This window comes from Entelurus aequoreus, linkage group LG04 (assembly GCF_033978785.1).
Source record: "Entelurus aequoreus isolate RoL-2023_Sb linkage group LG04, RoL_Eaeq_v1.1, whole genome shotgun sequence".
Classification (NCBI taxonomy): Eukaryota; Metazoa; Chordata; class Actinopteri; order Syngnathiformes; family Syngnathidae; genus Entelurus; species Entelurus aequoreus.
In genome coordinates, this window is record NC_084734.1 from 63,537,019 (window position 1) to 63,564,927 (window position 27,909).

The following is a 27,909-nucleotide window of genomic DNA, read 5'->3' on the forward strand; positions in this document are numbered from 1 at the left end:
GGAACCATACACAATACTCCAGTCACTACAATCTCATATGAAAACTAAATAATCTAAATTGGATATGCACAAATGGAGGAACAACATGTAAACAAATTAATCTTTTATCGCCCATTATCCCTATGTCCTGAGCCAAGTAAATGTACAAGCAATGGTTAGTAGGAGTGTCCCACTCCAATATTGATATAGATTAGCGGTCCGATATCACCAAAAAAACAAGCACCGGATTATATCCGATTGATTTTAAATCTCTAATGTAAGGTCTGATATAAGCAGTCCTGCAGATTGTTAATTCTGCAAAGCTCTAAGCCAGTTAACAGCTAAATGTTCTCCAATAAGCACACAAGTTTTTTTTTGGTCTTTTCTTGTATTTTAGTCAAGTCATTTACAAAAGGTAAACATGGTAGGCTATAAACTACGAGGAGCTAGCAGCGACACAACAGCCAAGCAAACAATAGCACACAAGCTAGACATATATAATTAGTGTCATTAATTAGACACTATTGCAGTATTAAACAATATAAACAAGTGTCAAATAATTATAGTTAAAGACATAGTATCCAAGGCAGAAACACACATCATTTAACTTGCTGCGTCATGGGTTTAACTAATGAATTATTGTGGCCACTTGGTATTACAAAAAAACAATTACCACGTCAACCTAAAGACAGCATACAATAAGTCTTTTCCAGATGGTTAATATTAAATAGGTTTGTGTTTTGGACATTTTGTAAAGAAAATCTAAACATGTGATGCATCATTTTGAAACTATATACAGTATGTTCAAATAAAACCGATCTGAAGTATTATTCTCTGTTTGACTAATTTCATTTGATCAAGCCTATTCTAACATTCCACACTACAAAATAGTTAAAGTATGTATGATTCGTGCGAATGTCGTCAATATTGGCCAATAGTCAAGGATCCAATTTTGGTATCGTCTTGGAAGTAAAAAAAATAAAAATGGGGACAGCCCTAATGGTTTGTTTAAATTTTCATTTTGGCTATGTCAACAACTGCTTATATTTTCAGTCAGTCAGTACAAGTGGTGTGTATTTGTATCGCGATTAGGGCTGCAACTAACGATTATTTTGATAGTCGATTCTTCAACGATTATCTTAGCGATTCGTTGACTAATCAGATAATAAAGCATACACATAATTAATGCTCTATCAGTTTTCCATCGACTGCTAAATGCAGCTTAAGTTTTTTTTAGGCATTTGCTTACGAGCAACAAAGATGACATTTATAAATATTTATTTATACTGTAACTGTGCTGCTCATTCAGCTGTTACAAAAATGAAAATGACTAATCAATTGCTGTCCAATTAATAGAAAGGAAAGGCTAAGTGCTAAAAAAAAACCCCCCAATTAACCTTGTTTATGTATTTAAAAAAACAGTTAAAATAGCAGCAATGAAAACAAACAACAAAACACAAAATCAAACTTCCTCAAAAAGGAAGGCATTTTGTGATGTTTAAAAAGCTGCACACTGGTATATTGACTATTGATTAATTATTGGCAGTTTTAGCACTAATAGACTCAATGTGTAGAATTGTATCTTTGATTAATTATGAAAACTTTAGCTATTTAATAGATTGTATGTTTAATCTTATGATACCTCCACATTGTTGCCTGTCTGTCTCTGTGTGTGTGTGTGTGTGTGTGTGTGTGTGTGTGTGTGTGTGTGTGTGTGTGTGTGTGTGTGTGTGTGTGTGTGTGTGTGTGTGCATGCGTGTGCGGTTTGCGTTTGTTAAGGTGCTTTTTTTTAGGCATTGCAAATTGACGGTGATTTAAAACATACTTGAATTGATGTAGACAAAGTTTAGCTGGCGGACATTGGCTAAAATGATAGTCAAAGTTATTTTTCACACAACTTCGACTCTTGTTAGCTCATGAGCAAGATAAAAGCTAACACTCTTACCGAGGTTGAGACCACATTCTCCCTCCAAATGTCCGACATCATCTCTCCGCTTTAAATGCTTGTGTATCACAGATGTACTGCCATAAAAACAAGGTCTGCTTTGCAAAATGAGCAAGATATTCATGTTTTTAACAAGAATAAGAGGAAATATCCTCAAACTTTACATGTTAGCACTGGCGTTGTTTTTGCAAGTGACTCGAGTGATGACGTCATGACTATTGTCGAAAAAATGTAATTGTCGGCGATACATTTTATTGACGGCATTTGTCAACAATGTCGACTAATTGTTGCAGCCATACTCACTAGCATAGTCATGAGAAACATTTCCTTATTATTCAGTCTAAAAACTGCGACCCCACGCTTGTAAATCAGCTTGGCTAAGCAAGGGAGGCAATTGTTAAAAATGTAATTGAACTAAGATTGTCTGTGTCTGAGAAAGTGAAAGACCATTAAAATAGCTAACACAAAGCTTAGTCTGTCTGTACATGAGCATGTAGGTATTTTACTAGTACAGTGGTACCTCATATCATGAGCTAAATTTTTTTCCACGACCAAGCTTTTAACTTAAAACCACTTGTATCTGTAATCACCCCCACATTTAAATGAATTGATATCAATGTATTCAGTGCTTGGCTTTTTTTTTTTAAAAAGCACAATTTTTAACAGCTAACATGCCTTAAAAAATAACTTTTAGTTCAGGAATATTAGTTAAAAAAACAAGACAATAGCATAGTGCCACAACTACAGTACATTAGGAAATAATATAATCATATATTTCAGCATTTACCTTGGGATGAGGACTGATTGATTGATTGATTGATTGAAACTTTTATTAGTAGATTGCACAGTACAGTACATATTCCGTACAATTGACCACTAAATGGTAACACCCGAATAAGTTTTTCAACTTGTTTAAGTCGGGGTCCACGTAAATCAATTCATGGTAGGTGTCTTGTACGGGCTGCTTCTCCGTCGTGTAACAGTAGGAACTTGGAAAATGTTGTTTATGTTGCACACAGACGTCTTTTAGTGATCAACCGGGGTTGAGAGTTGGCAGCAAACTATGTTTGTGTTCCAAAAGGTAATGCAGACAGAATGAACTGAAACATGTTAAACACAACATTGGCGCGGTGCATCTAACTCGCCAGGTTGGCTAACCTACAGTATTGGACATGTTTTTAAATGGTTTGTCACTTTGATTTGGTGGGTGCGCTTTTTCTCCTTCTCAGAAAATGTAATTTTGTTGCACTTTTTAAGTGCAATGATAATAAAGTTCCATTCCATCCTCACCAACTTTCTCTGTTCTGGTGGTTGGAAGGTAGGATTGTGTCGATCTCTGCCTGTGGACTGTGAACAGTCACTACTTCAACCAGGGATGCTCCATATATGCTCGCAACTTAAAGCATAATGAAAAGCCTAGAGACAGCTCATATCTCAAATTTCCGGTAAGGTGAGGTACCACTGTACAGTAATTTGCTGACTAGGTTGCATCATTAAAGGTATGGTTGCTGAGAGGTGGTTTGCTTACAATTAAGGTACAGAGAAGAGAAAATGGCTGCTGGTTAACAACCTAGGCAGCCTGTGTGGGCTTGATAATAGTTATGATTCTTCCCCCCCCACTAGTTTCTTCCCCAAAGTGCGAGTGAAATTCAATCTTTTGGAGTGTGAGATGCTATTGTTGGTCTGGGAGGTCTTCCTGCTTGTTCCCCTCTGCTCTGCTCAGTGCTGATTACAACCTTACATGCACGTCCAGATTTGAACTCGGACTCTGAAGCTCTTGGTCCTTGGGGGTCCATCTCTATGGGATTGTCAAAGCTTCTGCAAAAAGTCTCTCTCACACACACATATGCATACACACGCCTGCACACGCACACACACTCACCAGCTCTGCCACATCTAGCAGCTTAGGCCAGCACAGAGCTGCCGAGACATGTACAGGCACACATATATCTACAAACACAGTCACACATTCAGTGGGTAGTGGCCAGGCGGGTTTTGGCAGCCACTGTAGACTGGGCCTGTGGAGAGATCTTTACGAAGCAAGCAGAGCCCATCTGTGGCTGCTCCTCAGGGATGGAAGGCAGCTGGCTGTGTGTGTGTGTGTATGTGAATGTGTGATGACCAAGCTTATGTGTGTGTGGGTCACAGCGGAACCCCAGAATGAGGCCAAACTAGGTTTGAAACTGAACCAAACACTTGAACAGAGCTTCTTTATTCTGTAAGAATTAGCACAGAAGTTAAGTCTTTATATTTACCCCCACACAGGTCAAAGGTTGAGGTCGTCATTAGGGCATAAAAATCATCACATATTCAAAGCATTGTTGTTTTGCTTGTTGTGTGATTCTGACTTTTTTTCATAACTGAAATCTCTCAGTTATAGATCAAATGTGACTAGAAATGTGCATCCCTGGAGATGTCCAGCGACATTTAGTGTATTTTTAAAAAAATGTACACATCACCCAATTAACACTTTCTTATACAGTCTGGGTGGCCTTTCAATCACCTTTAATGCAATCACTGAGCATTCATTTTCCTCAAATCAAAATTCCTGTATAAAGATTTTTTTAATTTCTTTTTAAGGTCAAGAAGGCTATGTTCACACTGCAGGGTGTGATGTCCATTTTGGATTGTTTTTGTCGAAACCGATCTTTTTATGTGGCACGTTCCAAAAAACTGGATTTGTAAGGTGAATGCAACCTGCTGTGTATGCAGACATGTTGCCATGACGTTGCACGCACTGCATTGTTTATGGAAGTAAACATGGCTTCAACTCTATAGTCGTCTCAGTCCTGGCGCATTTGTGGCAATTTTACGGATTTCGTGCTATCAAATATACGTTTTCTGAACCAAATTATTGTGTGTGAAAGATTAACAAAGAAGAGAACAAGTATTTTGGGTCTGGCAGTTTTAAGGGATATTTTGATTCGATGTCTGCTTGAAAAGTGTGTCTGTGGGCAAGCAGTTGAAGACAGGAGTGGTGCAACTTTCCCGTGAGTTTATAAAACATAATATTTTCACCTGTTTTCTGCTTTTTGTCAACTATTTATTTTGTAACCGCCTATTTTGGTGAATAATTATAACGTTTATCACTTTTTGATGACGTTCTGGTCAGATTAATGTAACCTGAGCACAGGAGCAATCACATTAAGGACGCATCGCATATATATCTGATTTATTTCCACATACCAAAGAGGCCAATTTGGAATTGCAATGTTCACACTGACATGAAAACACCTAATTCAGGTTGCATATGGGAAAAAAGTCGGAATTGACCTGCAGTGTGAACGAGGCCAATTAGGACTGCATTGATTGTTTTCGTAATTGATTAATAATTGTGTTTAGATAAAACATTTTATACCCTCAATGCGTATTTTAGGAAAACATTTTGAAGTAAAGATTTTTTCTGCTTGCCAAACTGTCGTTATTCTGTTGTAATAAATGCACATAATCAACATTAAAATTGTCCATTGAATTGAAAACAAAATATCTGCTGTTTTTTGCCACACAGATCATGACACCTGCTCTCATATGTGCTCTATTGCGGTGGCCCGTTGGAAATTATGTTAAGTTAAAGTTAAAGTACCAATGATTGTCACACACACACTAGGTGTGGCGAAATTATTATCTGCATTTGACCCATCACCCTCGATCACTCCCTGTGAGGTGAGTGGGTAGCAGTGGGCAGCAGCGGTGGCCGCGCCCGTGAATAATTTTTGGAGATTTAACCCCCAATTCCAACCCTTGATGCTGAGTGCCAAGCAGGGAGGTAATGGGTCCCATTTTTATAGTCTTTGGTATGACTCGGCCGGGGTTTGAACTCAACAACAACCTACCGATCTCAGGGCGGACACTCTAACCACAAGGCCACTGAGTAATATTTAAAGTTCCAGGGACTCCGTGGAGTCCTGATTTTCTAAAGTTTATTAGTTAAACTCAGTAAATGATATGAAGCAACACTTTTTTCAATTAAATCAATTGATCAAATCTATTAAGCGTTGCAACCCTAGTTAATAAAATTATTAAGATATTTGAATAAACATGTATAGTAAAAACATAAGCATATTAAAAGATACATAATTCTAACAATTTAATTTATCAATTAACAGTACATGTACATTAAACAATATAAACAAATTGAAATGACAATTCTTCATAATTAAATATAAATAATATATACTATTTTAATTGAATCTTTTAGCTTAATCTGTGGCAATGAAATTGCTCTGGTTAGTGAAAAAGTAAAAAATTGAAATATGTCACTAATATCATAGTATTACTTTCCCTTTAAGGACCATTATTGTATTATTAAAGTTAAATAAATGATAAATGATAAATGGGTTATACTTGTATAGTGCTTTTCTACCTTCAAGGTACTTAAAGGCCTACTGAAACCTACTACTACCGGCCACGCAGTCTGATAGTTTATATATCAATGATGAAATCTTAACATTGCAACACATGCCAATACGGCCGGGTTAACTTATAAAGTGACTTTTAAAACTTCCCGGGAAATATCCGGCTGAAACGTCGCGGTATGATGACGTATGCGCGTGACGAAGTCAGAGTAACGGAAGTTATGGTACCCGTAGAATCCTATACAAAAAGCTCGGTTTTCATTTCATAATTCCACAGTATTTTGGACATCTTTTGCAATTTGTTTAATGAACAATGAAGGCTGCAAAGAAGACAGTTGTAGGTGGGATCGGTGTATTAGCAGCGGACTACAGCAACACAACCAGGAGGACTTTGTTGGAGCGCTAGCCGCGCTAGCCGCGCTAGCCGAGCTAGCCGCGCTAGCCGCGCTAGCCACCGACCTCACCTTGACTTCCTACGTCTCCGGGCCGCCAAACGCATCGGGTGAAGTCCTTCGTCCTTCTGCCGATCGCTGGAACGCAGGTGAGCACGGGTGTTGATGAGTAGATGAGGGCTGGCTGGCGTAGGTGGAGAGCTAATGTTTTTAGCATAGCTCTGTGAGGTCCCGTTGCTAAGTTGCTAAGTTAGCTTCAATGGCGTCGTTAGCACAGCATTGTTAACCTTCGCCAGCCTGGAAAGCATTAACCGTGTATTTACATGTCCACGGTTTAATAGTATTGTTGATTTTCTATCTATCCTTCCAGTCAGAGGTTTATTTTTTTGTTTCTATATGCAGTTAAAGCACGATGCTATCACGTTAGCTCGTAGCTAAAGCATTTCGCCGATGTATTGTCGTGGAGATAAAAGGCACTGAATGTCCATTTTGCGTTCTCGACTCTCATTTTCAAGAGGATATAGTATCCGAGGTGGTTTAACATACAAATCCGTGATCCACAATAAAAAAAGGAGAGTGTGGAATCCAATGAGCCAGCTTGTACCTAAGTTACGGTCAGAGCGAAAAAAGATACGTCCATCACTGTCTCTCAAGTCCTTCACTGTAACGTTCCTCATCTACGAATCTTTCATCCTCGCTCAAATTAATGGGGTAATCATCACTTTCTCTGTCCGAATCTCTCTCGCTCCATTGTAAACAATGGGGAATTGTGAGGAATACTAGCTCCTGTGACGTCACGCTACTTCCGGTACAGGCAAGGCTTTTTTTTATCAGCGAGCAAAAGTTGCGAACTTTATCGTCGATTTTCTCTATTAAATCCTTTCAGCAAAAATATGGCAATATCGCGAAATGATCAAGTATGACACATAGAATGGATCTGCTATTCCCGTTTAAATAAAAAAAAATCATTTCAGTAGGCCTTTAAAGCACTTTGACAGTATTTCCACATTCACCCATTCACACACACATTCACACACTGATGGCGGGAGCTGCCATGCAAGGCGCTAACCAGCAGCCATCAGAGGCAAAGGGTGAAGTGTCTTGCCCAAGGACACAACGGACGTGACTAAGAAGGTAGAAGGTGGGAATTGAACCCCAGTAACCAGCAACACTCCGATTGCTGGCACAGCCACTCTATCAACTTCGCCACGCATGCCATGCATTAGCCCACAGCCTACTCCTGCAACTTTGAATTTAACTTCAAATTTAACATCCTCCTATAAAAATATCACCTCATTCTGAACCGTGTACCTTTTCTGCGCTTTCCTAAAAGCAGTAATGCAAATTGCAGACATATGTGTTTAATCCTACACCTGTCAAGCCAAAATAAACATCTGTCTTACAAGAAAGACTAACTCTGAAGTATCTTCTGTTTATGTTCAGAAATTGATAACAGCTTGTTTGAAAATTGTGTTTTCATTATACAAGATAGTGGCGAATCTTCAAGACATGGTTTGTGCTGTGTAACTTAGTCTTGCTATTAATGAGTCGTTTAACAAAGTAGGAAGTCAACCACATGTTGTGTTTGCGTGACTGCATGCAGATTGTTTAAAAATGGAACTATTGGAGGTCAAAGGTCGCCTGTCCTCATGGAGCTGATGGATGGTAAGCGAAGACACAGCGAGCGAGCGTCTGGGCCTCCTCTCGCTGTCACTGATACCGAGGATGACGTTCAATCACGACCGTGTGCAGCCGGTGTTTAACTGGCCTGCTCCTAAAGAGGGATGGGCTCGGCAGGGAGGAAAAACCACAGAGGCCATGAGAAGAAACTGTTTATGCTCCTCGGACTCCCTAATGACTCCTGACACTCGTCTCGCTCAGCAGTCCTCTTCAGCCTGTTGGTGTGTAACCACGTCCACTTGTTTCCTCCTTGTGGCAAGGCCATCTGGGTGTCATCTTGTTAGCTCATTACGGCGCCATGCAAGCCCCCCATGTGACAGTGATCGAGGAGAGCGAGCATGTACAAGGCTTGTTTGGTGAACATGGGAGGTGTGTGTCAAGATGGGTATGTGTCTGTGTGTTGGAGCTTGTCTGTGTGCAACTCTTATGAGTCACGCCGAATGTGATTTGCTCTGCGTGCCAGCCTGTTGACTAACTGAAGTGTGTGTGTGTGTGTGCGTGTATGTGTGTGTGAGAGGGACGGTGTCAGCCTTCACACGTACAAATGCATCTCTCTGCATGGTGCAGATTTTTCTTCTTCGTCAATTCATCTACATGTTTCAGTCTCCGCGATCATAATCTACCCATAATGCAGTTTTAGATAACTCATAGTTTTCTGCCGCTGAGTTGAGTCTACAATAGGGATCAACTCATTCCTGCTTTGCTAAACAATTCTGGACCCAGATGGGGTTTTGTTATCTTTAATTTGAAGATGCTTATATTCGTGGCCTGTTATGCACTCCCGTGGAGGTGACTTGTTTACTGTGTTTAAACGTGAGAAAATCTGTGTGTTTATATGTGTGTGTGTGTGTGTGTAGTCTATGGGAACATCTACCCCTGCGCCACCCTGACACAATTCAGTTATGTATACAAGCTCTTAGGTTGAGCTGCTTGTCACAAGAGTGACCGGCATGCTTTCTTAAGGCTTTAATAAACGCCATAAAGAGACGCAACGGAGAGACGCCTCGGTTCACTCAAGCTTCCTGACAACTTGACCATGCGTGTCTTTCTCCTTTAATAGGAAATGATCACAGCGTGTCAACAACGCTCGCTGGATCTTAACCGCAACATCAAGAGCAGAGTCAACTCACATGCTGCATCTTGAATGTTTCCATTGTGCGTCTGTGGCTCTATCTTCCCTGGATCTCTAAACAGTTTGAGGCTGAAACAGCTCCTACTTGCAGACAATTATTTCACATTGATTGTAGAGCAGAACAGGCCGAACCCTGTGTTCTTCATGATTAAACAAAGCGCAGACCGCCGCGGGCCCGCCAATCAGCTTTTAATCAGCGCTTCTACATATATATTAGACAACACTCAAGATCTCTACTCTCTGCAGAACAGGGGTTTATGTTCTTTACAGGCTGAATTACTATCATGTTTCATGATGTGCCATAAAATAAACCCGCACTCCGATTCCACGGTATATTGATTAAAACGGGGGTAAACATGGTCGTGTGCGAGGTCTCATCAGTGATAATGTGCAAGGTGGGAGTCGGAAGCCACAGTGATTTTGTGGAGAATGTGAAAGAGAAATGATAATTGGGGAGGGAAGACTGTTCCTGGTGTGATAATTACCATGCTGATAGCGAGGGGAATGGAGTACATGTTGTGGTGTTGATTACGCGTGTTCGTGCGTGTTTGTTTTCACACTCTTGTTTCCATTTTAAAGGTCAAGCAGACATCCTGAAGCCATGTTGGACAGACAGAGAGTTGTTTTTTGTCTGCATCTGAGCTGCTGGCTGGTATGCCCCCTACATGTTTATAATGGATTTAATTGATATGTGTGGCATATTCATGCTGCTGCTCAGGAGGAACAAATCAATTAGATGCCATTCTGTTTAGACGGCTGGCTCTGGCCCTTCCTCTCCCGGTTTCTGTTTTTTTTCGGGGTTAGTCCATTCAAGCGTCGAAGGCTGCCTGCCAGTGCGGCGCTCGGGGCACAGGCCTGAGTTGACTGGACGGGGGTGGATGACGGGGGCGGAGGGATAAGGGCCGGGTTGAGGCTCTGTGAGGGGTTCTGAGTGGGCCTTGGTGTAGGCGGTGTTTTATATGAAAGTCGGCGAGGGCAAGGCACATGAATAGGGGCGGCTTGGGAAGGTCCAGGATGCACCCCACGGTGCTTTTGTGCGCTCTCACATCCGTGTGTGTGTGTATGGTAAGGTGGGAGGGTGAAGCATATGTGAGATCATGTGAAATGTAAAAAAAATGTGTGCTTTCGGGGGTTTTTTAGAGGTTGGGGGTCCGTTCTTTTCTTTTGCTTGGTTGTTTTCTGTTCTCTGTAGTGTGCTGTTTGTATAAGCCCTTTACAGGATTGAGCGCACATTGCGGCTGTCCAGATGAAACAAAACCAACCTCATTGGGTTCTTATGAAAATAATTCTCTCTGTTTTGTTTGGTGCAGGCAGATCCACCTCATTTGACACGAGGGGATAAGGCCTGTCTCACATTTAGGGATATTTCTTCCCACAAACCTAAGTTTATATCTGCATGACTCTTCCTGCCTGCACTAAACCCCCTTTCATCAACAGCTCTTAGAAAGTCTCTAGACAACATGAATGAAAGATGCAATTCAACCTCCCTTTTCAACCCACTCTCCCTTTCGACCTCCTCAAAAGTACAATATTCTTCAGTCCCTCGTCCCCTCCTCTCCATTGCGTGGTTGTTTGTAGCAATGGAGTGCTGCTGATTAAGCCAGCAGAGAGACAAACGGGAGACAAAGTCACAGCCCCACCAGTTTAGTTTCACATCCTGGACGGTAGTTGTCCTGCAGCTTGCCAAGTGGAGGGCTTTTAAACTGGGCTAAACACTAATTGCTGCCCTATTTCTTTTATGTTGCTTCTTTCCCATCTGCGATGCTTCCAGACCTCCACAGCAGCCAGAGCCTCATTATAGCAGACAGTTGACAAAGGCTGGGAAACAGAAGCTGGATAGCAATCTAACTGCCAACTAGAAGCCATGTTCGGAAAATTGAATCAATGACAGGGGCCGGCTAGTGATTAAATCCTTCAGGGATATTAAGATACTCCGATTGAGGAAATCTTAATTATTCATCTAAATGGTGGTGGTTATCTTTAATAGGGGAACAAACTGAGAATTTGGGTCTGGGCGTGTATAGATTGGAGGCCTTTTGAACAAGAACACTCACAAAAGCAATTTCCGCACAAAGAATTAGAAAGCGCCTACTTGTTGAGGGAAACAATTGAAGTTCTAATTGTGATAGTCTTTCTTTTATACCGTCTGGTTTCACACTTGTTTGTCTGGTGTGTGTTTTTCTGTGTGTATAGAAAGGGGGGTTGTGGAGGGTGGAGTATAAGAAATGTTGAGGAGGTGCATGAAGATTGAAGGATAAAGCGAAAGGGGATGAGATTGGATAGACGAAATAGAAGAGAGAGCATGAGCGATAGAGGGAGGGTGGGGAGGAGACGGGATGGTCAGCAACAAAGCCCGATGTTGCTATGGAAACATGTTTATGCCTCAGTGATGCATTATGTATCCAATTACAGACTGATTTTGTCCATTTCTTCATAGACTCATGCACGTGAACCTGGGCGTGGAGTGTGCATGTGCAGACACACACACACACACACACACACACACACACACACACACACACACACACACACACACACACACACACACACACACACACACACACACACACACACACACACACACACACACACACACACACACATACTTGAAAGCTGGGCATTATTGGTGAAATTGTTGGTAGGACAAAGGATTCGCTGCTTTCTCTTTCTTACAGGCCCTTGAATTAGCAGAACCCCTCTTCTCAGTCTCATGAGCAATATGGACAATAGTGCCTTACAGTTTTTCAAGCTTGTACCCAAAATTGCCCTCATGACATCATCAGTCCCCCCGAGGAAAAAAAACAGAGGTCGGCTGTTGGACCATTTTGCAAATTCCATTTATCATTTGTGTGATTGAATGCATTTATTCAGTAATGTCTGAAAAGGATGCTCGTGAATGATGAATGGCCTTTATCCGGCCACGTTCATTCTCTAAAATGTGACTTTGTTTCTTACAATGCCTGACATTCTGCCAGCAAAAGAGCAGGAGTCTGCCCGTTGCATTCATATGCTCCTCTGTTTTAAAGGTCCTCTCCCTGGGCCACACTGAAGTGTCAGTTATTTGTGGTGAAATAAGGGGGTGCAGATAAGGTGAGATTATGCTCTCGCAGAGAGACAGTGAGGGTTCCTGCCCCTGATGTCTTGTAATAATGTGAGGGATCACAAAGAACAACAAATGCATTGCGCGCAGCTAAATCCTGCTTAAATCCGCTGGCATGGGCAGATCTCACAGATAGGCTCGCTGCTGTGCTCACTGTCTGCGACCACAACACATACACACACACACACACACACACACACACACACACGCACACAAACACACCCGTGGTCAGTCCGGCTGTCTGGGTTAATGCTTGGCTAACTGGGACAGCAGAGCTGAACCATGTTGACATTTTAAGCCTCAAACAAGTCCGGAACAATGATTCAGCCCATCTGACCCCCCCACCCCCTTCCCACCAGACCGCAACCTCAGCCCATTTTGCTGAACAGCTATCTCACACACACACACACACACACACACACACACACACACACACACACACACACACACACACACACACACACACACACACACACACACACACACACACACACACACACACGCACACGCACACGCACACACACACATGCTGACCTGCAAAAACATACACACCAGTGCCCTAATACACTGCAAGTATCCCGCACTCGTCACACACACTTACACGCGCACACGTGCACACGCAAACATTCGTCTACCGTTCCCAACATTTCTGTGAATAAAAGAGAATAGGAGTTGATCTGATTGAGTTGGCAGCAGCGAGCGAGGTGGAGCGGTACAGTAAGGCCAGATGGATTATCTTAATCCCCGAGCAGATGATCAGTCAGTGGGAAGATGAATCAGGAAGCCTGACCCCGCACTCTTGTTTGCCTCCACATACTCGGACCTATGATGTTAAATGGACCCCATGTGACACAGAGGCCTTATATGTACAGTAACAGTATACTGCATGTATTATAGCCTGTCACACTGTGGCTCTAATCCTTTTTATGGCCGCCATTTTGTGTTTGGCCTTGTTGTTTCACTCCCTCAAACATTTGGTATGCTTTGATTCAGACCTCTAAGAATTTGTGCGCACTGAACATTGTCAAGCTGTAACTTGCTGTCTGTGTTTGTAGACCCAAATTAACAGCTCTGCCTAAAAGCCCAATGCCAAAGGACTTAAAACATATAAAAGCCCAAAGTATTAGGACTGTATAAACTGTTTTGGAAGTATGCGGCTACTTTTCCAGACTTCCTTTATGATGTGTTACTTACAGCCTGTCTTTTATTTGTTCCTCACAGGTTTCTGGCTGGCAAAGGCCTGATTATCTACCCAGACATTGGGGACAAGCTGGATATCATCTGTCCCAGAGCAGATCAAGGCCAAGAGTACGAGTACTACAAACTATACTTGGTCAAGAGGGAGCAGGCGGAGACTTGCAGCACGGTCCTTGATCCAAATGTCCTGGTCAATTGCAACAAACCGGAGAAAGACATCAAATTTACCATCAAATTCCAGGAATTCAGCCCCAACTATATGGGCCTTGAATTCAAGAGGAACGTCAACTACTACATCACCTGTAAGTTTCCCATGAGAGATGATGTACTGTTGACATGGTTTAACATTCTTTGATACAGGGAGGCTTGACGCAACAACTAATACACTCTGCTTCACACACTGTTGAACGCTGTCGTGTGTGGCCGGGGGGCTCCTTAGTTAAACTGTCCTTTAATGGTGACTGCAGCATTGCCATGGCAACGGCCCAAAGTGATGTACTTGGCTAATGTTTAAGGTCAAAATAGACTTTTTACGTGAGGAACTAATTTTTGGACCGACATGGGTAAAATTATTTTCATAACGCTTGCACTTAAATATGCAGATGTAGCATTTGGGGCTTGGAATGAGGAAATATTGCAGTGTTTTTACATCACATTGAGGAAACATGCGTTCCACCACAGCCAGCTCCAGCATTTTATAGCTGTTTAGTGTTTACATTATAACCCACCTTTAATAAAATCAATGGAATCTTTTACAGTGTAATGGCACACTAGATGTATCTGCATTTGATTCATTAAGTCCCACGTGTTTTCTATAAAACAACTCTAGTCAATTATTTGTGTCGGGCTGCCATTGTAATCATTAAAAGTCAAAGACAGGAAGGGTTTATTGTGTCATGCATTTGCTCACTAATCAAATACATGCAGGGTACCTCCATAAGCCGAGGAGCGTGCTTTACCACTGCCGTGAAAGGTGAGGTGTGGAAGCGCACGGATCACCTCCACAAGCATGCAACTAGCCTTTGACTAGTGGGAGTCACGCAGCAATATGAACTTGAAATGGAAACCTTGCAACTCATGATTGGATTCTATTACGCTTTCTTGGGGTGAAGATTCGATTCAGAATCAATTTTCTATTCAACACTTTTTTTGCAATATATCATTTTTTATACAAATGATAGCACTTTTTTCACCAGGTTACAGGTTTTAAAAGGTCTTCTCGGCTGCTGAAATATAATGTAAACGTCTTTAAAAATTGGTTCTTAAAAAAAGAAGTATTCACTTTTTAAAAAAAAATTGTGAATCGATTTTGGAAAAGGAATAAATAGGAATTGGGATTCTGAAGTGAATTGATTTTTTTTAGCACCACTATGAAGAACACAGTCTACAGTCATTTGATAACTGTTCGCCTTCCTGGTGAAATACGTAAACCAGGGATGTCCAAAGGGCCGCTTGGGGGCCTTTTGCTGACTGCCGCTTGTTTTCTAATGTCTTGTGGTACATTATAGAAATAAATTCAACAGGAAAAAACAGCAAACAGAGAAGAATCGAGTGAGAAGGATTATGGTACAAACGCGCGTAGCCGCCAAAGGCGAGGAAAAGCGTGAATGCTCTTGAAGCATACATATGGCGGTTTATCGACGCTAGAAAACTTAACGACTTTAATTTTCATTTATCGTAGGTTAATTGACTTATTGAATATCGGCCCAGGCCTAATAGCACATAGATTTGTCTTGGATTATATTTATACATATACGTTTTTTTGCCTTTAAAAAATGTGTCTGCATTATTTATTATTCACTTCCGACCGAATGCAGCTGAGATAGGCTCCAGCACCCCCCGCTACCCCGACAAGCGGTAGAAAATGGATGGATGGATGGATGGATGGACTTTAGTTTTTCAAATGGTCTGTAAATGCTAAATGATCTGTATTTGTATTGCGCTTTACATGATACGTCACATTCACCCATTCACACACTGATTCAATCAATTTTACTTTTTTTACTGCATGAGAATAAAAAAAGAAAATTTCCCCTTTGTGGGATAGGTAAAAGTCTATCCTATCTTATCACACATTGGCCTCAGCTAGACCCCCATTGCAACCCACTACCACAAATATATTCCAGCCCTGTAAGAAACACTGAACCTAAAATATATTGAAATTAGACACAATTATTAACTTAAAAACTTTAGATTCTCAAAGCAAGTTTTTTTTTAATCACACATGATTGATTATTACTTTTTGATATGAGCAATTTTCCCATGTCTAAGGGGAAGAAGCATAATTGAGGATCCTGTAATAAATCTTATTTTACAGCACAAACTGGATTATAGCATACACAGTATGACGCAGAACACCATGAAAACGTTTCATTGTTGTATTCTTAATAAATAACTTGGATGCAGATGTTCAGCACCCTCTGAAGTCCAAATTCATACCCATGCCAAATTAAATAGCACATATGTTTTGCTTTTGTTCTGCGGCACTTCAGTCGATATTTGTGAACTCAGCCTCAAAGTCAGAGAGTGTAAGGAAGCATGATGATGTTATCGAGTGGCTCCAGTGGCCACGTATCATGTGGGCTTGGAAAATCATTTTTTAGGTTTTATTATACCCAAATGTCTTTAGGGAACACTTGGGGCATTAATGCCCCTGCTGAAACTTTTTTCCCTGCTGTTTTAGAATCGCATCATAGGCAGTGGAATATTAGCGTAGTATATATTTTTTCTGGGACTGAAGCTTAAACTCAAGGTACTGGAATGTTTATTGTAATACTGGATAGTTCTGTTCAGTTTTATTTCAGAAGTTTTTGCGTTATAATATAAAAAATGATGTATTGTGAGGAATCAGGTTATCAAATAAGAATATTAGTGTATTTTAACAATTGGTTTAAAATAAACAAAAAATTGATACAAAAACAATTATTTTCAGATGTTACATTACAATACAAGCCCAAATAGAGGTAAATCCGGGAAAAAAATATTAAAACCACCTTTAAAACAATAAGTATTTGTTGAGCGAAAAGAAAAAGTAATCATGAGTGTATGGTAACTTACCACATTGTTTCCCACAGGACTGTAATCTATTTGTGTTGGTGGTGGGGAGGTCTGCATGACATCATCGTTTAATTTGCCATGATACATGTGCATGTAATTGTATTGAATGCTCTAGGAGAGAGGAGTCGCGTTGTGGGAGAGAAAAAAAACATGAAAAGCAAAACACATGTTTAGAAATTCAAATGAGCTTTCTTCTGTCGATTTCTTTTATGTCACAAACAAGACAGAGCCGTCTGTGACTGATTTTAGATAGTGGGCATGCCCACAGCAGCACGCTTTTCATTGATAAGATCATGCCAGACACAAAGTTTTTGCTGGTTGCTTTTAAAAAATGTATGAATATCTCGAGGGTTTGAATGCTCGCTAAATATTAATTGGCAACACTGATCCTTCCTGCTATATGTTGGCAGACCAAGTGCGTTAATGATTGGCATTACGATGAATACCGCCACCTTTGTTCGGTTTACATTGTTGTTCTTTGTAACACCCCAGAAAACATACTGTACATTAGGACTGCACGATTTTGCGAAAAAAACTAATTGCGGTTATTCTCTCCAAATTTGCAATTTCGATTCCATATGCAATTTCTATATTTTATACAAAAAAATGCATACAACTGTGAAAATAACGAGTGAAGGAAGACATGTTACTTTTAGACAGTCAATTAACATATTCTTGTCTCAAGATGCCACACATTAGAACAACATGCAAAAATGTACTTAAAAAATATTTGGCGTAATATTGTAAAGACTGCATGTGTGCTACTGTTCTTAGGGTGTTTGTTGGCTGCTATGTTTGTGAGTAGACGACGCAAGGCTTTTTCAAAAATAAGAGTGTTTTGCCATCCTGTCTTTACATTTATTTGTATCGGCGGTGTCGTCCACAACAACACAAGCAGAGGAGATGTGGCTAGCATTAGCTTCGTAGGGGGCGATTCAGTGTCTCAGGGATGAATGAGTGGTCCCAAACACATGATTAATCATCATTTAAATCAGATTAATCACACTTTTTAAATTGGATTAATCATGATTAATCACAGGTTATTACTCACTTGTATAATTTAAATGAACTTAAAATACATCTCAGTATTTTGACAAATTGTATTTTATTGTCAGAAACTCATACAGGAACATTTTTTAAATGTTTTACTTGAATGCAAGTCATTTATATTCACAACTTTTTAACAGTTTCATTTTGAAATGAAATTTGCCACAGTCAAAGTCTCCTCACACATCTTTGCACTGATGTATGCATTGACCTGATCACTGACCGTAGACTGTAATAAGCTGCATTGCCTTTCAGGTGAAACCATCCGCGGTTAAGATAAACGAGCATGTGTGGTCAAAATAAATTGCTCGATTAATCTGCGTATCTACTTGATTAATGCAATATTTTTTTGTGATTAATCATATTATAATGTTCTTTTTGACAGCCATAAATATATATATTTAAATACTGTAGGTAATAATAATAGTATTGCTTGGTAATGTAATTATTTCTTTTAACATACTGTACATGGTGACACCCATACTTAAGATAACATTGTATAACTGTATTATTCCACATTGTGGTATTAGTGCTTTTACACAAGTCAAGGACTTCATAGTATTGATGTTTAAAGTAACAGCTTGCATTTGTGAGCATGCATCTTAATGTGATTCTATGTGGGAATCTTAATCAGAGGTTGTTTTGATTTTTCTGCTCTGTAAAAGTGTATTGGTAATACCATTCGCTGTGTAAAAGTGTATCGGTAATACCGACTGGAGGAGTACTTGCCTGCGGTGTTTCAGACATGTAGGCTCCATCCCCGTGATGGTGCATCATTATTAGCCTCATATACTGTAAGTCTCTCGCGTCAGCAATAATCAGAGCTTGTATTTGTCTCTGTAGTGTGTTAATGTTGTTGTCCTTTGCAACAGGACATGCTTTCTTTATTTATTACGCTGCGGTTTGTGCATACACTGTGACACACCTCATCTATCATGCATATAATGGCCATGTCAGCTGCACGTGTTCCTATATGTGCTACTTCCCTCCAAGCCCAAGAGACAGACAGTGAGAGGTGAACATACGTGTCCTGCTTTTCCTGTACAGTAGAGTCTGCTGCGTGTTTGCCAGTGAATGCTTGCCTTGTGAATGTCTTTGTTGGGAATGTGGCGTAAATCAAAGGCCCAGCTTATCTGACCTGACTAACGGTCAAACATTTTTGAGACCAAAGGAAGATGCAACGGGAGTGGACATTCCAAAGTCCACCCGTACTTTGACCCCGTGGCTCCGTATGTCTTTTCCTTGATCATCTCAACCTCCCTTCCACGCTAGATTACACAGGCTGAACAAGCAATAGAAGTTGTGGGGTAAAGTAAGCAACAAATGGTTGTGTTTGTGTGGCTCCCCTGTGCCCTTGTGTCACAACAGGGGACGTCCACCAGTCGGTTCTGTGCATCCCAGGCAAGCTTTGACAGGCTTGTGTGTGTAGGACTGTAGGGCCTAGGGGGTGCTGAGGGTAAAAGTCAGAACTCACGAACAGAGGGTCACGGAAACACAGCAGGGGTCAGTAATGATAACCCTGTACTGATCTAAACGCCAGACCAGCTTCAGTCTGTGTCGTCCATCAGCACCCTTCACCCCCTCACACACACACTGTGTCACACGCATAACCAAACAAACTGGCTGCATTCATTGTGTTGTCTAAACAGGGGATTTGGAATGAGATGTTTGTGTGGAAAATAGCTGGGCTGTGTTTAGAGGCTTGAGAGCTCAGAGTGCACTGACTTAAGACTTCAGGCTTTTCAACTCAAAGAATTATAATGAGAAAAAGAGAGGAAGTCGTATCTATATACTGTATATACAGTGTGCACACACAAACACACTCACACAAACTGCTACAACATTAAGTACACTTGATACATGTGTTGGTTACATTATCTAGCTAAGCCACATAAGAAAGTAAGTATGAAGTACAGTTGTATACCACAGTAAACTACTGCCACGGTAATACACATTGTTAAACTGGCATTGTCACCTAAAACTTAGCATTATTACATCTGATAATTTAGCTTCAATTGTCTTTTTTGTTCAATGTGAAAGTTATAAAATTAAGGGAATAATAATTTCACAAATAGAGTTGTAATGTTACAGGAATACATAACAAGATAATATAATTTTAAAGGGTAACTGCACTTTTTTTGTAATTTTGATTACCGTTGAAACTTTATTCAAGCTAAATACATTTTAAAGAGTTATTTTAACCAATACATGAATTGATTACATTATTAAGAAATGATGCAATCCGCATGGAAACAAAAATATGCTTATCAGGTCAGCTATTATTTTAGTAATCGCTTAATCAATCGAATTGTTTGTTCAAGTAATCGACTAATTGGATAAAATAATGTTTAAATTCTTTATTTTAGGGAAAATAGTTAAATAAAAAACTGGTTTCTAGTTGTTTTTTTCTGATAGATGCACAAGAAGAACAACATGTAAACTACGCAAAGCTGGGTCACGTCCAAGCAGTCTCCACAATGGCACAAAGCCTGTGGGCAGCATTATTCTGATCAAAACTGACATTCAATATTCTTTGTACAAATTAATACAAAATATACTATAGTTATAAAAATAAGAACAATGGACTGTAATGTTCCACGGTGTCATGCATGGATCTGAATGTAAAAATTCAGTCATTTACAAGCAGATCTAGTTAGTACAATTCTGTGCAGATACAGTTTACAGCCTACATGTTTAGGCCAGTGAGTATAATGGTATATTATTTTATATACAGTGCATGTACATATCCTCCTGAGATCTAGCGCCCTCTGAAGTGTATAACGCGGTGCTATTTTATTCTCTCCAAAATTTGCAACTCAGACCAAAGAAATAGACCAAAAAGAAATGTCCACTGCAGATGACGCTGGTTCTCAGGAGGATATATATTGTCTGTCGACCACTGACTGACTTCTCAGGGAAAAAAAGGAGCGTGAGCGCTGGCTGGCTGATGTTTTGTGTGGTTACCCGGGCTCTGACTGTGTCTCCTATATAAGGTTGAGGCCGCGAGGCAGTAAACACAAGCAGTCAGTCCTCATACGCTCCTCTCGTCCTCTCCCTTGATTTCTTGTGTAGCCGGCAGGGTAATCCTGATCCTTCCTGACAGCTGTCACTCTCCATCTCGCCGTGCCGCCGTGGACTCTTGACATTTTCTGACTTTCACGCTGAAAAAAACTACCGCAGTGTTTGGGGATTGTGTGTGTGTTGAGGGGGGTGGGGGGTGGGGGGGGGGGGCATGCTCCCACAATCTCGGAGGACTTCCCTGTAAGGTTTTTGATGTTGTCACTTAGGTTGTTTGCCGCTCAAACCTGGGGAGCTATCTCAATTGCTAGCTAGGGACAGATAATCTTTGTCCAAGGATAAAACCATGAAAGTGTCTATTATGGTGTGTTCTGTCTACAACAGTGGTGTTAAACTCGTTTTCATTAAGGGCCACATCGCAGTAATGGCTGCCTTCAGAGGGCCACTTTTAAAAAAATAATTAAAATTATGCATGCGGGCAATAACCTGTGATTAATCAAAATTCAAATGTATCTGATTAAAAACAAAAACATAATTTGACAGCATTGATATTAATGTGTACCATTAATCACCTCATATTTTGCACTTGATTATTAGATTTTTTTCATGTACAAATTAATAGATACATCATACTTAAAGGTGATAAGCAAATATTCAACTGTTTATTTTTATCTTTACTAACACATTTTTGTAATACACTATATAATAATGTAATATTTGGCATGATTAGATAACGTTTAAAATATACGCATTTGTTCAGGTCAAAATTGAAATAATTATTTGCATTTAGTAAAAAAATTAAGTATTTTATTAACACACATTTTTCCCAGGCTTTCGCGGGCCTCATACAATGATTTGGCGGGCCAGATCTGGCCCCCGGGCCTTGAGTTTGACACCTTTGGTCTACAACCTACGCTCAAGGTGTCTTTAGACTCAAGAAAATATTTGACAGCTGTATTTGACACAGTGGGAGGATCTAAGCTGTGCTCACACCTGACAGGATTAAAGTTAGAAGGCATGTTGCTGATCGCCAACAGTTTTTTTTTCCAGCACGGGATATTTGCTTAACAACCTACACATACACTCCCTCCCCCCATATGGATCATATATAATCTTATTTTAAAGGCCTACTGAAATGAAATTGTTTTATTTAAACGGGGATAGCAGATCCATTCTATGTGTCATACTTGATCATTTCGCGATATTGCCATATTTTTGCTGAAAGGATTTAGTAGAGAACATCGACGATAAAGTTCGCAACTTTTGGTCTAGATAAAAAAAGCCTTGCCTGTACCGGAAGTAGCGTGACGTCACAGGTTGAAAGGCTCCTCACATTTCCCCATTGTTTACAATGCAGCCAGAGCGATTCGGACCGAGAAAGCGACGATTACCCCATTAATTTGAGCGAGAATGAAAGATTTGTGGATGAGGAGCGTAAGTGAAGCGGGAAATTTAAAATTGCACTTTATAAGTTAACCCGGCCGTATTGGCATGTGTTGCAATGTTAAGATTTCATCATTGATATATAAACTATCAGACTGCGTGGTCGGTAGTAGTGGGTTTCAGTAGGCCTTTAAAAAACGTTCTTGCCATTGGGAGAGTTGAAAGTTAAGTTTGAAATCCCTGGCCAGGGTTGCGGCATATCACCAGATCCCCCTTACCCTACTTTTGCAGGGACGCAAACACGCCCTCTGCACACGCATCCCGCTCTTGTAGTTTGATACATTATGTTCCGGTTTACTGTACTGCAATAAAAGTATTCTGTTCCTAAAAAAAAAATAAAAAAGTTAAATGTCATCTTTTAGAGTTAACATAAAATTACCATAATCAAATCACGGCCCCCTATTCAAAAGACACGCATTTGTCAGCTGCGCTCTTGAGAAGACAAAGGCATTTTGAATGTCAGATTATAGAGATGCAAATGACTCACACGTTTTCCAACTTGCAATTAAATGGGTTTTTAACATCTGGTAACCTCCCTCTGTAAAATCACGCAGAGATTTGAATTACAGGAAAGAGACTCTGCAGCACATTTTCTTTTTGTCTAAATGCTGGAGCCTCAAGCATGCTTTTTATCAATGCAGAACAAAGGACGCGTTGTGTTATTGCACATTTATCAGATAGTAGACATTTCAAATCACTTACAGCTTTTCTTACTTGTGAAATGCTGCAGCATACCGTTAACTTTTAAAGGGGACCTATGAGAAATGTTGTCTTTTCTGAATTATAAACGTTACAATGTTGGAATCCTGTGTTAAACAATGCTAAAGCATCAAATCATAACATTCATACATTTTGGCGTGAGCTTGCATGCAGTTTTGGATAGCGCTGGTGCAGGGTTTTGCAGTCTGGCTACGTTGTGATGTTAGAGCGAGATCATCAAAGGGGGACGCACCTTTTTTGGAATTTTGCCTATCGTTCACAATCATTATGAGTACGGATGGATTTAAAAACAATGCATTATATGTATTAAATTCATTCAATCAAAAATCTACTTACAATGGAGCCTATGGGAGACGTTCAATTCTGCCTATAGAGCCCCTAAAAAATATTTTCATATAAATGATGTACGTAAGTATATATGTAATATAGTAACGGGCACATTTATAATAACATTTAATATTTACGTATTTTGATAATTTTAAGCATACGCGCCGCATTAATTTCAAAAACACGTCATGTTTGCTTTTTCCCCCCTTCATCACTGATTATTACTCACGGCAAACTTTATGAGAGCCAACAAACTAGTGTTGTAACAATACCAATATTTTGGTACTGGTACTAAAAAATTGTCGGTACTTTTCGGTACTTTTCTAAATAAAGGGGACCACAAAAAATTGCATTATTGGCTTTATTTTAACAAAAAAATCTTAGGGTACATTAAACATATGTTTCTTATTGCAGTAAAGTCCTTAAATAAAATAGTGAACATACTAAACAACTTGTCTTTTAGTAGTAAATAACAAACAAAGGCTCCTAATTAGTCTGCTGATGTATGCAGTGACATATTGTGTCATTTATCATTCCATTATTTTGTCAACATTAGAAAGGACAAGTGGTAGAAAATTAATTATTAATCTAATTGTTCATTTACTTTTAATATCTGCTTACTTTCTCTTTTAACATGTTCTGTCTACACTTCTGTAAAACTGTAATAATCACTTATTGTTCTGTTGTTTGATACTTTACATTAGTTTTGGATGATACCACAAATCTGGATATCAATCCGATACCAAGTAGTTACAGGATCATACATTGGTCATATTCAAAGCCCTTGTGTACACGGACATATTTCCTGAGCTTATAAACATAATATACATTAAAAAAAACAAAAGAAGATGTTGTGATTAGGGTTGCAAAGGGGTGGAAACTTTCCGGAAATTTACCACGGGAAGTTAAGGTCGGGAAGTTTGGAAATATTCACAATTTTTTGATTATTCAAAATTGGACACCGTCCACGGGAATTAATGGGAATATATGGGAATTGATGGGGAATTACAATAATTATATATTATTTGTCTATATGCTGCTGCATCTTTGTGGCATTTTTGACGTAGCTCTTTGCACAGTATTTGCAAATGTACACAGCCATTCCGCCTACATTGGTTGGGGTGAAATGTCTCCACACATCAGATAGTTTACGTGGCATTATTCTGTTTGTATTTATTTATTCCTTTAAAACACTAATGCAATGCCACACACTGATATAGTCAGCTAAACAATTGGAGTAGTCTTTAAAAATATTTTACTGATAGACACATGAATAGAAATAGGCTAGATGAATAAATGAACACTCAATTAGCATGCTAAACCAAACTATAACCTACATTCTTGTATAACAACAAAATGGCTAGCAGAACAGAAGGCAGAGGAAACTACATTTTGATTTAGCATTTGCTAGTTAAAATTTACAGATCACAAAAAAGGTCAATTTGGATCGCTAACGTTGTTAGCATAAACAAATGGGATTTAACATACAAAGAATTAGCATCACGGCTAACGGAGAAATATTTTCGGTTCATTCTGAGACTGTGGTGGTACATAAACCTAGCTAACTAGAGATATTGGCCCCAAAATCATTTAACATGTACATGAACAGCTAGCTAGCTTGAGTGGTAGTGTGCTGGAATAGTCTACAGTCATACAGTAACAAGCAATTACACCTCTATTAAACTTAAATACCATATATCAAATATATTTACCCCAGTAATATCATCAACACTTACCTGACTAGATGAAGTCCTTGGGCTCAAATACTAGTGTGGCTTCAATAGCCCTGCTGTAGTGTGTAGCATGCTGGGAATTATCTGTGCATGTGATGGAAGAATGCACTGCACATGTGATGGAGGAATACACAGTGCAGGGTTGAAATTCTACTGAATTTGCATTAAATCAGGTTGTTTTAACTAATAATCATGCTTCAAGATCTAGCATGTTGCACTCAATGTTTATTCCCATTAATTTCCCATTAATTCCTGTTAATTCCTGTTAATTCCTGTTAATTCCCTTATATTCCCGTTAATTCCCATGGAAAGTTTCCAACTTTGAATATTCCCGGAATTTTGCAACCCTAGTTGGGATCCCAAAAAATATTGACGTAATCATAGTAGTATCAACTCGATACGTGCTTGTACTTGATATCATTAAAGTGGATGTTAGGTGTCGATCCACCAATGGCGTTTGTTTACATTTTGATGCCGGTGAGCTACGGTATGTAGTGAAGCATGTTTAGCTATTCCTCGTCCTGCAGGGATGATACTTGTAAGAAACATACTTTATTTGTCGTCATGGAGGCGAGGATTAGTGATTTAGAGGTCGCTAAAACACTGCCGACGTCGGATGGACGTTAGTCGCTAGCCAGCGAGCCATGTCTTAAAGCATCTCTTCCTGAGGGCGTTTCAGTGTTATAACTTCATCTTTATCGTTAGTTTTTAAGCCACAATGCGTCCGTTCTCCCTTTTCTGTCTACATACTGTGTCTGTTTGTAAGTACTTCGTGATTGTGTGTCGCCGAACATGCTCCTCTGCTCGTAAACCAGCAATGTCACGACGTGACTTCGGCGCGGGCACGGGGGGTGCGGGACCGGTACGTTTCAGAGACGGTATCGTATCGAAAATTATTCATTAGTATCGCAGTACTATACTAATACCGGTATACCGTACAACCCTACAACAAACATAATAAAATACCACTTACTGTACAAGGTCTGCTGTCATTAGGATGCTGACTGCTGGGACGTTCATATATTCCCCTTCAGATGAAAAAATGTCTCATAATCCTCGCGAAGAAACGGGGAGGAAGGCCGGGGGAACAAGCACTTTTCGTGTCGTCCTCGCCTGTCCCAACTTGTCGAATCATATTCTCAGCCATCTACTTTTCAGGTGAGAGGCATAATTTATGATCTAGAATAAACTCACAGGGAGCAGGGAAGCGAGGAAACAGCAGACCACTCGATGATGTACACATAGGGACACAAGCTTGTGATCACAGCGCCGCTATAAATTGTTTGTCTGCGCTAACACTTATAATAACAATATCACTAATACTTGGTTAATATTGAAGTCATGAAATGTAAATGGTGTATTGTTGGCGCTTTTTGAATGTTTTTTTTATCGGATTTTATGGGTGGAATAATGGAGCTCCCATTGGCTCCACTCTAAGCGGACTTTTATTTACATCTATTTAATATTTAGAACGCATAAATAATAAAAAATCCATCCGTTGTCATGTCTTTCATAATGATTGTGAACGATAGGTAAAATTCCCAGAAATGTGCAGTTCCCCTTTAAGTCTAGCTCTCAGCTCCCTTCTGCTTCAGGCTATAAAGAAACACAAAACAGGTAGGATAACGTTTTATTTTAATTTAATCTTGGCATGCACATAATAACACCAATGTGGCACATGCAGTAACCTAAATGCTGCTAAATGCAGCTTTTTTATGCAGTCTGTATTGATTGGAGAGTGTGCAGGTGTGTGATGTTGTGACCGGGTGAATCTATGCAATGTTTATGAAGCTTATTTTCGACCGTCTCTGGGAAGAAAATTGTGGTGACAACTTCCAGATATAAATTTAAACCGTTCACATTTTCAAAAATAAATGATGATACTTTTGAAGAGGTTGGGGCGTGGTTTCATTTGCAATCTGGGAATACCTCCACCAAAAAACATCTTGCAGACAGACTGAAAAACAAAGCATATCCAATATATATTATCTAGACCAGTGGTTCTCAAATGGGGGTACGCGTACCCCTGGGGGTACTTGAAGGTATGGCAAGGGGTACGTGAGATTTTTAAAAAATATTCTAAAAATAGGAACAATTCAAAAATCCTTTATAAATACATTTATTGAATAATACTTCAACAAAATATGAATGTAAGTTCATAAACTGAACATCAAATCAAGTAGGCTATTCCATTCATTAGCATAAACCCAGAGTTTCCCCCATGCCATGATGGTTTGAACCTCACTAAAATGTCTGTCAAAAAGAACTGTGAAAAGTAATGCAACAATGCAATATTCAATGTTGACAGCTAGATTTTTTGTGGACATGTTCCATAAATATTGATGTTAAAGATGTATTTTTTTGTGAAGAAATGTTTAGAATTAAGTTCATGAATCCAGATGGATCTCTATTACAATCCCCAAAGAGGGCACTTTAAGTTGATGATTACTTCCATGTGTAGAAATCTTTATTTATAATTGAATCACTTGTTTATTTTTCAACCAGTTTTTAGTTATTTTTATATCTTTTTTTCCAAATAGTTCAAGAAAGACCACTACAAATGAGCAATATTTTGCCCTGTTATACAATTTAATAAATCAGAAACTGATGACATAGTGCTGTATTTTACTTCTTTATCTCTTTTTTTTCAACAAAAAAGGCTTTGCTCTGATTAGGGGGTACTTGAATTAAAAAAATGTTCACAGGGGTACATCACTGAAAAAAGGTTGAGAACCACTGATCTAGACCCTGGGTGTCAAACTATTATGATACTTTTGAAGAGGT

The 27,909-nt window shown here is 39.6% G+C and overlaps 1 protein-coding gene across 1 annotated transcript in view; it reads left to right on the top strand.

The window, feature by feature from the left end:
* LOC133648923 (ephrin-B1-like) overlaps nucleotides 1-27,909 on the top strand; it is a 124,070-nt gene that overhangs the window by 35,080 nt on the left and 61,081 nt on the right. Inside the window, exon 2 of the mRNA XM_062045464.1 lies at nucleotides 13,805-14,082. Within this exon, the coding sequence (XP_061901448.1) occupies nucleotides 13,805-14,082 (278 nt within the window). The remainder of the gene's footprint in view (nucleotides 1-13,804; nucleotides 14,083-27,909) is intronic.